The sequence below is a fragment of the Spodoptera frugiperda genome, chromosome 17, assembly GCF_023101765.2.
Source record: "Spodoptera frugiperda isolate SF20-4 chromosome 17, AGI-APGP_CSIRO_Sfru_2.0, whole genome shotgun sequence".
Lineage (NCBI taxonomy): Eukaryota > Metazoa > Arthropoda > Insecta > Lepidoptera > Noctuidae > Spodoptera > Spodoptera frugiperda.
In genome coordinates this window covers 2,021,997-2,036,474 of record NC_064228.1, presented here as the reverse complement: position 1 = coordinate 2,036,474, position 14,478 = coordinate 2,021,997, and the positions used below count along the sequence as shown (strand labels likewise).

Here is a 14,478-nt window from a genome sequence, read left to right as displayed (position 1 = left end):
ATTTTGTATTTATTTGATATTCTCAAATGTAATATTCTTTTAAGTATAATAATTATTCTAACCGTTTTATGTCCATGCTGTGTTTGCCAGTAAAGAGTTGTTACACTCACGAAAGTATTGTTCAAAATGATATAACAAATGTATGAATGTTAATAAGTGTTGGATAGCCTAATAAGTAAATACACCATTAAATGAAGAAATGCCATTACACACCACACATTTCAACATATTTTTTTGATGATTCTTAAGTAATAATATTGTTTGTCCTACAGTACTACATGTTATGTGGTAAAGCGCCGTTCCAGCCTGTCTCTAAGAAGGAGCCCATCACCGCCTTCATGGACCGGATTCGAACCGGCAACTTTACTATGGACGGTGAGTATCTTTTATTTTAAGTGTTTCTTTATTTACTGTTCTTATGATGTTAGACCAACTTATCAACTTATAAACCTGCGATTGATCGATTAATATTTAAAAAAAGATGTTAGAAGCTAAGTAATGAAAAACTAAAAAAACACTGAAAATGATTCTGTATATACCTACAATCAGTAAAATGGATTTCGTTCAATCTTAAATGTTTGTCACACTTTACTATTCTGACTGCTAAAACATCTCAAATTGGTTTAAAATTGGGAAAGATTCACATCATATTATTACCTTTAAGGTGAATGTTCCGAGCTCTTCATGGCTCGATTCCCGATAGATGGCGCTGAATTGAACATTTTCAGTTTTATGTTGTTTTGAGTGTCATTGGAACAATATTAAGTAACAGAAATAATAATGCGAAAATCAGGCATCCCACTTTATCGGAATTAGTCAAATTATCGCCTCAAAACCCATCCGATTTGCCATAAAAGCGAAATATTAATATCCAACTCTGTTTACACTCATTTATACACACATAGACATAGCGCCTACTTTAAAATCAACCTTTCTTCAAAATTAACCACTAGATGGCGTGCATTTAAAAGTTAATAGGCTGGTACCTGTAGAAATTATGTCTTGGGGATTAGGAACTAAAGAACACCATCTGATGCTATTATGTTCTAAAAATAAAAGGTATAAGTAGTGTTATATTTAGGTACTAAATAGCATAAAACAAAGTCGTTTTCTCTGTCCCTATATTCATACGTATGCTTTCTACACTAAGGATTTTGATGCTGTTTCTTTTAATCGATAGAGTGATTCAAGAGGAAGGTTTATATGTATAATACATGTATATTATAGTAGGGAAACTGATAATTTTGCACCCGTGCGAAAACGGGGCGGGTCACTAGTTTGGGAATAAAATGAATGTCAAGAATGCAATGTAAGACAGTTTTATTTTATTATCTTATACATTATTTAATAGAATGTATATACTAACCTGCAATTATTACAAGTATTTATGTGACATGAATGCTTGATACGTGACTGATTATTAAAAAATAATCTCATTCAAAATAATAATTCAAAACTATAATTCATAAACAAGGCAACCAGAATAATAGATTGCAATCAAAGCGGAAAAATGTTTGAGAATATCTAAGCATCCATAATCACTATACTACATAAGGAAATAAAAAAGCAACAACTTTCCTTTTTGTTTTTCAGAAACCTTAAAATAGGTCAATGTATTCATATCACATTATGAACATTATGTTCATTACGACGAGTACACCATTTCAGTTTTCTGACATCAAAAAAAACATGACTGTAAACATTGATAATGTAGATTCTAAACACACTACTATAATAGTACAATAAAAAAACATTTGTCGTGTTGTTTTCGCTCATCCTTCCTCATTATTGCCTGGAAACTACCGCTACACAGCTGCTGCGAAAGAAAATTACTATAATTAGTATATTAATTTTGTGTTTAACTTTTGATGTGGATGAAAACAATATCCCACAAGAAAAAAATATAATATAGATTGAAATCAATGGAAATCATAAAATAAAATAAAAAAAAATTGTGTACCTTTCATACCTAGGTATACATTTCGCATTTTTTGAACATGTCTCAAAACTATTTCTGGCAGAATACATTCTTTAAAAAAGTGTATTAACTTTGGCATCATATTGCTGATAAAGTCATTATATTATCTCGACAAACTTCTATAACAGTCAAAGGTTCATTGACTGAAATAAAACATATGAAGTAGCATTTATCCATGTTACTGACACGCATTTGTCCTTGAACCTGAAATAGATTTAATATTATAGTAAGAAGATGCTAAAATAAATTATAAAGTGGACATGCAATAGAATTTACTTGATAGTAATATTCATGCTTTTTATTCATAACTAGAACATTATTATCCAATGATAGAGCAAAATTGAAAGGAAATCGTTTTTCTTGGTATGGTCATGTGAAGAAGAGGGATGAAACGCTTATTACTAAAAGAGTTCTAAGTTTACATGTAGATGGCTCAACAACTGATGACTCTATACGTACTTGAAAACTAAAGTTTGTTTACAATGAAGCTGGCCACAACTTGAGTTATAATTTACAGGTTTACTATCTTGTCGTCCACATGTATCCAACTGAATGCGCTTTTCACTCGTTTTGACGATTTACGGGCGCCTGAATATTCGTGGCGTTGATACGCCAGCTTTCTCGTAGGACCCCGACATAGTAGGTACCTAGATGTAAACGGAATCCGAAATACACAAAAACTAATTATATAAGTACAAGACAATATTATGTTACTTTTATAAACTCAGTACCTATTCGCATAAAATTGAAACGATATTATAACAAAACCAGATCAAATCGCTTGTAATTGCAGCAAAATGTAGTCTCATGTCATGAAAATTATTGCAAAGTAAATATCCATACCATAGATAAAACAGAATTTATTAAATACGTTCCGAAATTCAGAAAAATTATAGCAATAAAATTTTACTTACCCAAATTATGATATAACATCAATTGAAAAATCGCTGCAGAACAACCATAATAAAATCATAAAATGATATTACATAATTATACTCTATTTACTATAACATTAGAAATTTAAAGATACTTGTTTTACCGTCCGTTCAACTGATTTTGAGTGTTTCGGAACGCGCGGGATTCATGTAGCAGACGCAATATAATGTGACAAATAATACTAATGTTTGTCCGTCCAAAGTTATTTGTATTACTAATCTGAGAAAACAATATAATATCGATCGGTGATTTCTAATATGAGGATTTTAGTTTGTAATAGCCAGCTAAACTCACGGGCTGACTTGCTAATATTTATTAGTTGGTAGGTATTTTTATTTTGAAATAAAATTACTTACTTATAAACAACATATACTACAATACTTTGCAATAATCATATTAAATTGGAAAGAAATACATACAAGAAATATTACTTCGAATCAATGAATTTTCATTGATCAAAAACATACAAGAAATTCCGCGCGTAAAGCCTAGCGTAATGCTACGCAAACTCTTCGAAATGTATTTTATTTCAAGTCAACCATCTGATGGTACTAAATAAGTTTGGCAACGTGTCAAAGGTCATGTTCGACGGAACGGCAACATCGTATTTTGTCTACGAACGAATTTAAAAATTTTTATTGTTGCCAGTGACAATAATAATAACTAACGCTAACATTTTTTTCACACACGACCACAATGTTTTATATTTTCGTTTACGATAGTTAGTTTTAAATTATTGTAATGTTTTTTAATGAAAACTATTGTTATAAAATTAGTAATGATTCTTCAAATTTACATTATCGGGTGCACGCCATCTAGCGTTTAATATTATAACCTATCCAGACATTCCGATATGTTTGATTGTCAAATTGCACTAACACTAGTAAAAGAAATGCCAAATTTTTCACGGTTTTCAAGACTGTTTTTCTCCATATATAATGCGAATTATTTACCAAAAAGTTATATGCAGATTCTTGACCGTACAAATGTGATAAAGTGATTAGTTTTGTGCAAAAAGTGTATATGTACGGAGAGTATACCGTGAACGAAAAATGTATGAAAAGGCGATCGGAACATTCACCTTAAGTCTTTCATAGCTTCAACAGCCCATAATCTTAAAATAATCATGTAATTAACTCGTTACAGGCCAAATCTGGGAGAGCATATCGACGGAGAGCAAGCGCATTGTGATGGGTCTGCTGGCCGTGGACCCGCTGCGGCGCTTCGGCACCGACGAGCTACTCGCCGCGCTCGGCGTCGCCATACCCGAGCCCACCAGCTTCAAACTCGCGGTTAGTATCTAGTATATATGTTTAATTATATTCTATTTAGTTAATAGACTAGTTTTACATGTCTTGTATTTTATAAAATTGAATGAATGAGGATTATTTTATAGTATATCCTGAGAGAGGCACTTTTGGCATACACTACGAAAAGTTCTGAGTCACTTGTGTTCTAAATATCATTAATTAGTTTAGTTAGTAGTTTCTTTAAAAAAATATATCTGTAGTCTATTAAAATTTATACTATTTTATACTAATGATATTATTTTATTCATCTCCACAGGACATGACGAAAGCAGACCTGTACAAGCGAAGGTACAAGAACAAACATCGGGAGTCCAGCGCCTCCGAGGCCGGGACCTCTCAGTCCGACACTACCGAGCCAGAGGAGAAGGAGACCTCCCTCATTGACACCATCAACAACTTGAAAAACAGGATGAACCACAACTCCTTAGAAAAAGATGTAGAGCTCATCAAAGCTAACACAATAGAGACCCCCGTCGCAGAGTCCCCCGAACCGTCATACGACATCGACGACGACGTCCCCCCAGTCAAACCGGTCGAGAAAACCTACTCCAAGTCCCGTTCCAAGCTAGACGACTACATCTACATCGAGAGCAGTCAAGGTCTAGACGGCACTGAAGTCGCATTCCCCAAAACTAGTCGCGTTAAGAAATCCAAATCCCCAGTACCGAGGAAACGCAGAAAAGTTGAACCCAAACCCAAGAAAGAAGTCAACGGCGAGAGGGAATTACGTAGCAAAGTAGAGAACGGCACACGGGGGCGAGCCACCAAGGAGGTAGAGAAACGTGTGCTCAGGAGTAAGAGCGGCACAGAGAAAAATAGAGCCACTAAAGAGTCTATAGAGAATGAGAAAACTGTAGTGACTAGAGTCACGAGGAAGAGGAAGTACGAGGAGCTGACCAAGCCGGTGCTGAGGGAGAAGGGACAGAACGGGCGAGCTTCCAGCAAGCTGAGCACCGAGCCCGTCGTGGAGGACAGGAAGGTGCTCCGCGCGCGGAAGGCCAAGGCGGCGCCCGCGGCGGAGCCCGAGCTGGGCGGCGCGCGCATGACGCGGTCGCGGCGGCGGCGCCTGGAGGTGTCGCTGTCGCCGTCCGAGGTGCCGGCGCTGGCGGCGTCCTTCGACTCGGCGCGCGTCACGTCGGTGGAGAGCTCCAAGTCCCACACCAAAGCCAAGCGCGCTCCCCCCGCCAAAGCTAAAGCTAAGCCCAAACCCAGCAAACCCAAGCGCGGCCGAGGCCGCCCCGGCCGCAGGTGAAGCCGTTCCTCCCCTCCCGTATATCGTATAGACAATTCATAGACTGTTGCGCCTCGAGGCAACTAAACCTAGTTATATAAACCCCCCCATGCGGCGTCAGCTAACCTCAAATTCCAAATGAGACAGAATAGTGATGCAATAAAATTATGGACGCTTTGCTCACGCGTAGACGTAGACGACAGAGGAAAGAATTATTTATTCGACGAGAATGAAAAGAGTAAGTTATATTTCTTTAAAAATGTAGAAAACCTCTGTAAACTAGTTCTTTCAATAATAATGTTAGACCTGTTTTTATTTTTTATTATCCTTTTTATTTAAAAATGTTACTATTAATTTTTAAGATACTTTTTTTCCCTTATTATTACCATTAGAATTAATTCTTGAAGTTGGTTATTATGTATTTTTGATTAGAATAATGAAAAAATAATTAATTAAAAAAACATAGGTAAATTGGTGTGTTTGAGCACTGTTCTGTAGTTGAATAAAATTATTTTGTGAGTTATTATAATTTATTATTTATAGTGCTACAATACCTTGCTTCTTTATTGTGATTTGTCCGGGCGGGCGACGCGCGAGTCGCTCGCGTGGCCACATCGTATAGAGTCACTAAATTCCCACAAGTTTGAATATAAACATTTCTAAATCGTTCACAGATCTCTTTCAGTAAACGTATATAAATGACTTTGTTTGTGTGTGTATATTTGTTTGAATAGGATAATAGGTTAAATTTGTAAATGTTCCCTTCGATATAATAGGCGTTTGTATTTCAATATGTACTTCTTTCTTCCACTTTGCAAAAATGTAAAAAAAAACGAATATATATTTATTTATGGTGAAAGTGCCAAAGCATGCTTGATGATTCCGCTTATATATTACGCGTTCGAAATTATTTGTAATTGTTTATAAAATCACAATTTAATACTTCCTAAATTGTATAGGGGTTGTTTATAAAAAAACTTAATTTAAAAACTTATAAAAAAACTTTAAAAAACATTGTATCTTGTCCTTCAGTGTGTGATATTTATATCTTTTTTTAACTCTTTTTCGAACGAAATTATTTATGGTTTCGGTTTTGACTATATCAATGTTGGGACTCGAATCTTAAATCTCGCAAATGTATTTATTTATTACCTAAACAAAAAGACATCTCTAAAATTAAACAACCCGTAAACAATTCGTAATGTAATTCTTTTCTCGTTTTAAGCGCTTTTACCAAATAAAAACGTATGTATATTGTTTTTGTCCCCTTCCCTGTAAATACTACGATAGCATTTAGTACAAATTCGGTGGAAGAGTTTAAAAAAATAATTATTTATAATTAAATTTGAAGGAAGGGAAAAGTCTCATTGTCAAATTTACACGTTACTCTCTTGTCTCGTGATACGAAAAGGCACTGAAGTTTATTAATATAAATATTAGCTCATTAAGCTTGACTGTATGTTTTAACTTTCAAAATTTTAGTTAAACAAATTGTAAATGAATTGTTGCATGCTGTTACACTTTAGTGAAAGTTGTTGAAAATTAAGTGCGCCAAATTCAGTTTCTTGACTGATTGTAGAATGAATATGTAATGTTATATTTATGTAATACGTTCTCGGCTGTTCGTCAAAATTCTATGGACTCCCAACGAAACGAGATCGAGCACACAGCTCTCTCTTTCACCCAATAACTTCGGTTAAACTCGCTTGTGACGGAGATACCCGAAGCTCTAGCGAAAATTGCCGTTAAGTTTGAAAATTATTTGCATGTAAAATTGACGAAATAGATATTTTAAAGTAGTATATATCAGGAGATTTTGTTATATATATTAGCTCAAATATATATTACGAATACCCAACTAGATTTTATAGCTTATACAAATGTTTTTTGTGAGTAAAGGACTTTCATAGTTGTACATGAATATTGTTTAATGGGTTGCTACGTCCATCGTAAGTTATGTTCAGTCCAATACCTTTTAGTATTAGTATTATTTGTACCGTACAACGTGCATGAAAGTGTTTTACTCAACACATATATTGTTGCTATTTACAATCAATTGTGAGCAATCCAATGTATTAGAGTACGCGAAGGTAGGACCACAACAATACAGACCCTCTTTTGATGCAGTCGTTACATTATAAAAGTTAATTTGAACAAAGACAGAACCGTAGTGCCGACGCGTATTGCGATGATTACTTTTGTTTTAGGAAATTAAAAATTTCCCCGAATGCTAACTCGAGTAGCCTTTACGTTACATACGACGTAAGGATTGTAAAAGAAAAGTGCACTTAAAAATATAAAAGGATGTACCAAAAGATATATAATTTTATAATAAAGTGTTAGGTGTTAAATGATGTCGGCGTAAAACAAATTTTGTAAGATGTTACATGGTAGCCGGCTAAAGGAATGGATTGTAAGAAATATACCATTTTAACATTATTTGCTTTGTTTTATTGTTTATTATATTACTTTACATACACAATAGTGTTGATGGCGAGGTTGATAACATTTCCTCACGACAAACCTAACAGCCATCAATTCACATCAACAGCTTGTCACAGTCCGATCCCAATTTAAAAGGTTTACAGAAATAATTGCCTTTGTCGTAACCAACTCGTACAAACCACATTGTGCAGTGGTACATAACTTGCTATCCCCTGAAGGTTCGATTCCCCCATGTGTGTGATGATTATAAATAACAGTTTCCCTCTGAATGACTTGTTATGTTAAGATGTAACAGAAAATCATTTAAAAATAATACTAACGTTATGCCTTTAAATCCGCAATGGTGGGTAGAGGGGCACTCTGTAAACGTAACATCCACTTTTCACCAGTTATGAGTTTTTGACTAATCTGGGAACATCAGTTCACTTTTGTCTACAAAGATGGGTCCAAATATTGAACAGCAACGACTCATGAATCCTCAGGGGTGGATTCCCGCACGCTCTAGTTTGCTAAGACGAGAGCTACTAATGTTTGCACCACCACACACAAGTGATGAGTGTTTCAAGTAGCAATGAGTTTCTGGGCCCAGTGGGCATTTATTGACTACATGAGCAAGTGAAGTCTATTGCTATAATAATAGGGTATAAGTGAGTCTCCTTCGTGGTTATAGTGTAATGCAGTAGATTGAAAATTAACCGAGTTGGGAATCGAACCCGTGCTCGTCACTGGACTGATCACTGATCCCCAATTCAAAAAGGCAGTCAATCAAAATGAGTTCAGTCTAAAAATATTTTAAAGTCAAAATGTGTTTAAAAAATTAACATAACACTATGGCTTACCACAAACAATGCAAGTAATGACAGCAAACGGCAGTATGACCAAGAAGATAATTATAAACTAGGGTAGAAAATATTGACCTACATTTGTGTATATATTTACAAACATTTTGAAAACCTTCAATTGAAATGAAACCATCTGTTAAGGATTGTCTTATAAGAAATTCTTTAATACGCATTACAATTACGGATTAATTTCTAAATAAAAATTACCAATTGGTAGCTTGCCAAATCCTAATGGAAGAAATTTAAACATTCGTCTGGCAACACAAAGAATGGCACTGTGGCAAACGTCAGACGATGTCGAGTGATAGAAAAATAATTAATTTCTCGACGTTTTGTGTTAATAATTATGTGAATGATGAGATGAAAGTGTAGATAAATGTTATTTTAGTGTTCAATAGTGATTATGGCGCATAGTGGTGGTGTTTTGAGTTCGGATATATCTCGGAGGAACCCACAAGATGAGTATGAACTCATTCAGAGAATCGGTTCGGGAACCTACGGCGATGTATACAAGGTAGGGGGCCTTTCTAAAATACTTTAATCTCCAATTTACGCGTATTTACGACGATATCGACGTGAGATCGACACTTTCTCGGGCGTTTCTTGATAAAAAATATCAATAAAAATCTCATTTGTGATGGAACATATTTTTCTCGATTTTTTTTTGGAAATCGTGTGAAATTGGTTCTGGAAAGGTGGTTTATTGCTGCATATTGTTTATTGGTCGATGTTAACGATAAAAAACACGTGCTAGTAATGACCTTGAGTGCAGGACGAGTCTGGTTTATTAATTAGTGTTGAACACACCCAGAGGTGTTGTGATATTCAAAACACATCACATCTCTTTGTTCTACTACTGTTCTTTATTTAAATAATCATCATGATTGTGGCCAGTTATTATAAGCTACTGCTGTTATTATACACTTGAAACTAAATATTTATATTCTGTGCTCATAATTTTTTCCTGCTAATTTTATTTTCTAAACTAATTATTTATTATTATTTATAAATTGAACCAATCAATGACTCTTATAACATCAGTCTAAACTTAATATTTGACCATAATTTAAAAATAAAATATGATTTAGTTACCAAACCATCTATTTAAAATAAATTCATTAAGTACATTAATCAGTACTCTTAAATAATTGTTTGATTAATCCAATTGCATCATAATTTTAAAGAGTCTATAATTAGTAATTCTAAATGAACAGCAATTGTGAAGATACTCAAATAATGTGTCATCATTATAAGTTATACCTGGAAATTATGAGTAATTTCTCAAAACTTTTTAAAGTTATCATTACATACCTACATAGTTTATATAATTATCTATATGACACAGTAGCTATGATAGATAAAACTCAAAATATCCCTATCTTTAATAACAATAAAAAGAGACAAAGTTAGATGTAACTATCTTACTCTTACACACTACATGTAACTATACCAATACCAAAGAAAAAAAATCTATTAAAATGTACTACCAATTATAAAACTAATGAACACAATTGTCTTATCAATCAGGAAAATATTAAAATTAGTTACATGAAAAATTAGGTCAAAAGAGTGGTTATTTATAGCCAGTCATAATAAGTCAAACATACTTATAACTAGATGCATTAATTACACTGGACTAAATAATGAGACAAATTCTTGACTTTAATTTTAGGACACATAATGAACAAATGATAATATTTTCCTAGTATCCATATCTCGTAATAAAACCTACTGATAGATTATTTACACTGGTCATTGAGAGACAATTCTAGATTTTTATTTATAGAAACATAACAAACAAATGGTGTTAAAAAAAAGTTCTGTCTTTATTAATTAGTTAAATCTAATGATAGGTTGTTGTGACTGTGAGATAACTTCTCATTAAATGTTTGTACTACCATTCTGTTGCAGCTGTAATAATAATAATCTATTTTGGGCCAGGAAGCACTTGTGTGCTTTCATTCATTATATCAAGTCAATTTATACAAGACTAGCTTGCCACCCGCGGCTTTGCTTGCCCTTTTTTAAGGGGTTGAGGGGAAGATTAAAAAATATATACATGATGTTGTAGTTAGTCACTAATAATCTATATACCAATTTTTAGCGTTCTATCTTGATAATTGAGGTATGTTCCAATGTATAAACTCAAACTCAAATCATTTATTGCATTCATGTGTACATTAAGATGATACATATTTAGGAGCATTTGTCTCTTATATGTCATACACTTGCTCTGATGTGATGTGAAGAAAGGATAAACAAAATCATTCCCATTTATAATATTAGTATGGATTACTTACGCCTTTATATTTCGTTATTGGTTTAATATTATGAATGTTTCAATCTTAAAACTTACAATAAATACCTAGCAGATATATATTTATGGGAATCAGGTCACATTTGCATTGTAGACTTTATAAGTGTTATTACCTAGATATTATTATTCTAAATACCTTGTAACTATAAGTAACATTCTGTGAATAACACTGATATACTAAGTACAATGGATCAATCATTCACATTGGTAAATGCATACAACAGTTAATGCATTGTAAATAAGTAGGTAGATAGTTATAATATTTTTCTACATAACTATCTACAAGTTTCTTAAGTGTGGGAGAGCCATGCTTCAGCATGAATGGGTCGGCTCAACCAGAGTGATACCAAAGAAACAACACTTACATTGTGTTTTATTGTGTGAGTGAGGTTACTGGAGACCCATTTAACCCAATAATAATCCTTAAATACCTAACCCCAAAAGGCCAGCAATACACTTGTTACACTGCTCGTGTTTCGGGTGTCCATTACGATTGCCTACCATCAGGTGATTCGTCTGCTCGTTTACCGGCTTATTCCATAAACCACGACAACTTTAATCTAGTCAAGACACTAATAAAAATACAAGTTTTGATAACAGGAACGTAATAAATTTATATAAATAATCTTGACACAAATGTCAGTCAAGTTCACAATATGACACAGAAAAACATCAGTCAGTCATCATCAAATTAGTGTGAATTCAGAGAAGTGTAGACCCACCCATTATTTTATTTTATCTCATAACAATATTTACCCAAATATAACTATTTAGTTGTGAACAATGTTATTATCTGTGACTCTATCTGGCACATTAAAACAATGCGTTAGTATTTTGACAAGGCTTTCCTTTTTAAAGAGTTTGTTTTGTAACAACTTCCTTTGAAAACATAATTATTTTTTTATTTTATGTAAATGTCTAGTTAACTACTTGAACAAGAAGACATTGTCTTAAACAAGGAGAAGTAAGAGGTAGTACTTACTCATCCTTCTCCAATATATGGTATATGGTTTTGCTAACTCCGTCTTGAGCAAGCATGGTGATTTCTTCTCCATACGAGAAGAGGCCTGTGCTCAGCGCCCACTTATGGATGAATAAAAGAAGAATAGTTATGGTTTTATACTATTTGGGGTCAGCACAATAAATAGGCCTCTTTTACCTTCTTCCTAAATGGATCTTGTCAAACAAACATACTTATTGGTCTATGATAACTTTGACCCGGAGCTGTAGACTATCTTACACTCCCTCTCGCCTCGCCCAAGGCGCGAGAAGGCACTAGATAATTTTCCTCTCAAAATAAAATGATAACTATGACAAACAGCTGTGTTGTACCAAGTTAAAGAAATATCCACCAAAGTAATGCGTTTATTAGCTTGTATGTCTAATGATATTGTAACAAAATGTCTAACATGTCACAACACAAGGCCTACACTCAATACTTTTGCCAATTATATTTAGTTGGCACTGACTGTTTTATATGTCTTAACTAGCTGTTGCCCGCGACTTTGTCCGCAATGAATAATGACTTCTAATAGAATTTGGATTATTTATTTTTATCTAAGATAAAAGTAGCCCAAATTACTGCTTAGTGCATCAGCTACCTGCCAAAAAAAGTCTCGTCAAAATTGATCTGGCCATTTCAGGAAATTGTAGCTAGAACAAACAGACAGATAGACACAAAAATATACAAAATATTTTGATATAGTTATGCATTGTATGCATGTAGTAAAAAGCGGTTATTTCAATATTACAAATAGACACTCCAATATTTTTTATTAAGATAGCACTAAATTAGTCTAATCTAGTTGGACTAATTTAGTGCTTTGCTATCATGGTCAGGTTTAAATGTTTTACCTATCATACTATAATATCACAGCAAAGGGTTAGAAGTAGTTCCTCATTTGTCTTAGTTATTAACCACAGTTGGGCAACGCCACTGGCAGAAACTACTTGCTATTAAAAAACAATGCATGGTTTATAAAATCATTGTGATCTTATCTCTTTACACCCAAACGCTTGAATTTTCATATGGATATACCAGTTGGGAAGTTTACTGATTCTGATGGGTTATATAGGTTTATTTATGTAAATTCACTCCACTAATAAAATTCTCTCATAAGGTACTATCGCAGTATTGGCAAATAAAACAATAAACTCGGATAATACTAAACTCGAATCCGACATTACGAAACAACAAAACACATGAGTCAGTGTTAATGAGTCAGACAGGTGTTTCGGTTCGATTCTCTTGTCGGCACCTCGCGCACTATACACTGTCCTTGTCAATGATTCGGATATTTTATTGTTGTGCTCGTTATGTCGATTTTTGGTCAATGTCGCGTGTCTCTTTTGTTATTATTTTTGTGATTCTATCTGACACAGTTTTTAGTCAGTAAGAGTATGACACTGCTTCTCGCCTCACCCGATACGGGACAAGTCATTGGATGATTTCGCCCCCTTAAAAAAAGGTGGGAATTCTGTCTCAATTTCCGTGTTGTTGAACATTTTCAGTAGCAACTCAAAATCTAGGTGTCTCTCGCGAAAAAAAGTTTTAATGCTTAATATATTCAATGAGTAATACAAGTTTGTTTTACCAAGGTTTTATCCGCATATTCTTCTTATTAGGCCACAGAGTTGTTAGTTTATCCTATTTCGAAAATAAGCCTGTAAAATGCTAAGAGAATGATTCAAATAATGCCAGCCGTTACAGAGATTTGCCCGTGCAAAGAAACTCTTTGTATTTTTTACAAATATGTAAAGAATTCATTCGTTTGATTGTTTGTATTACAATTGCTGATGTGTGCTAATAGTGTTCGTGTTATTCTCAGGAAATTACAGTCATTTTTGTATTAGGTTTCTAGTAAAATTATTGAAGTTAGTTAGACTAGGCCCTGTCTGCGGTCGGCGAGCCAAACGCATCCACAGCAACGTAGCGTAGCACATATCTAGTAGAAAACTTACTTTTTATGCCATTTTGAGATCTAAATACGATAGGGATTAAATTAACCTGATCGTCTAAATCCTTTGCAAAGATTATTAACCTTTATTTCATGTGATAGTGATAACAAAGTGCAAGTAGATTAACATTTTGCACAGAAAATATTGACCGAAGTCATTTTGACACCATTCCTCCGTTTTTTGAGGACATGAGCTACTTTTTAAGTCAAAACATGATTTTAATCCCCGAAGTTGAAAGCTGTGCACACTTTACAATGTTACATCAACTTTTCACCAGTTAGTATATTGTGTGTTGCTCTATGTATGTATGTATGTATTCCGGACAATCCGGTTAAAAAACCGGACACAATTCCGAACTTTGCGATATACCTGTAGGAACGTGGTAGTTTTTTGTCTAGAGTGTGAAACAACCTCTCGCCTCACCCAAGGCGGAAGAGAGAGATTATAAGACGATTATTCCT

The 14,478-nt window shown here is 34.0% G+C and overlaps 2 protein-coding genes and 1 long non-coding RNA gene across 11 annotated transcripts in view; 2 read left to right on the top strand and 1 right to left on the bottom strand.

Annotated features, from left to right (window-relative positions):
- LOC118268738 (uncharacterized) overlaps nucleotides 1-3,292 on the bottom strand; it is a 242,283-nt gene extending 238,991 nt beyond the window's left edge. Inside the window, exons 1-4 of one of the 6 annotated variants that reach the window (XR_007706144.1) lie at nucleotides 2,893-3,292; nucleotides 2,438-2,625; nucleotides 1,961-2,182; nucleotides 1,304-1,816 (exon numbers count right to left, since the gene is read on the bottom strand). This is a non-coding gene — a long non-coding RNA (uncharacterized LOC118268738). The other 5 variants (XR_007706143.1, XR_007706139.1, XR_007706141.1 and 2 more) reach the window with 5 other exon arrangements.
- The window catches only part of LOC118276808 (ribosomal protein S6 kinase alpha-5-like), a 95,501-nt gene extending 87,607 nt beyond the window's left edge, over nucleotides 1-7,894 (top strand). For both annotated transcript variants that reach the window (XM_050699681.1, XM_050699682.1), the window contains exons 15-17: nucleotides 273-375; nucleotides 4,061-4,206; nucleotides 4,481-7,894. In XM_050699681.1, the coding sequence (XP_050555638.1) occupies nucleotides 273-375; nucleotides 4,061-4,206; nucleotides 4,481-5,476 (1,245 nt within the window). In that variant the 3' untranslated portion in view covers nucleotides 5,477-7,894. The remainder of the gene's footprint in view (nucleotides 1-272; nucleotides 376-4,060; nucleotides 4,207-4,480) is intronic.
- Nucleotides 7,895-9,005: 1,111 nt separating this feature from the next.
- LOC118276807 (mitogen-activated protein kinase kinase kinase kinase 5) overlaps nucleotides 9,006-14,478 on the top strand; it is a 52,978-nt gene continuing 47,505 nt past the window's right edge. For all 3 annotated transcript variants that reach the window (XM_050699686.1, XM_050699685.1, XM_050699684.1), the window contains exon 1: nucleotides 9,006-9,256. In XM_050699686.1, coding sequence (XP_050555643.1) covers nucleotides 9,146-9,256 — 111 coding nt within the window. In that variant the 5' untranslated portion in view covers nucleotides 9,006-9,145. The remainder of the gene's footprint in view (nucleotides 9,257-14,478) is intronic.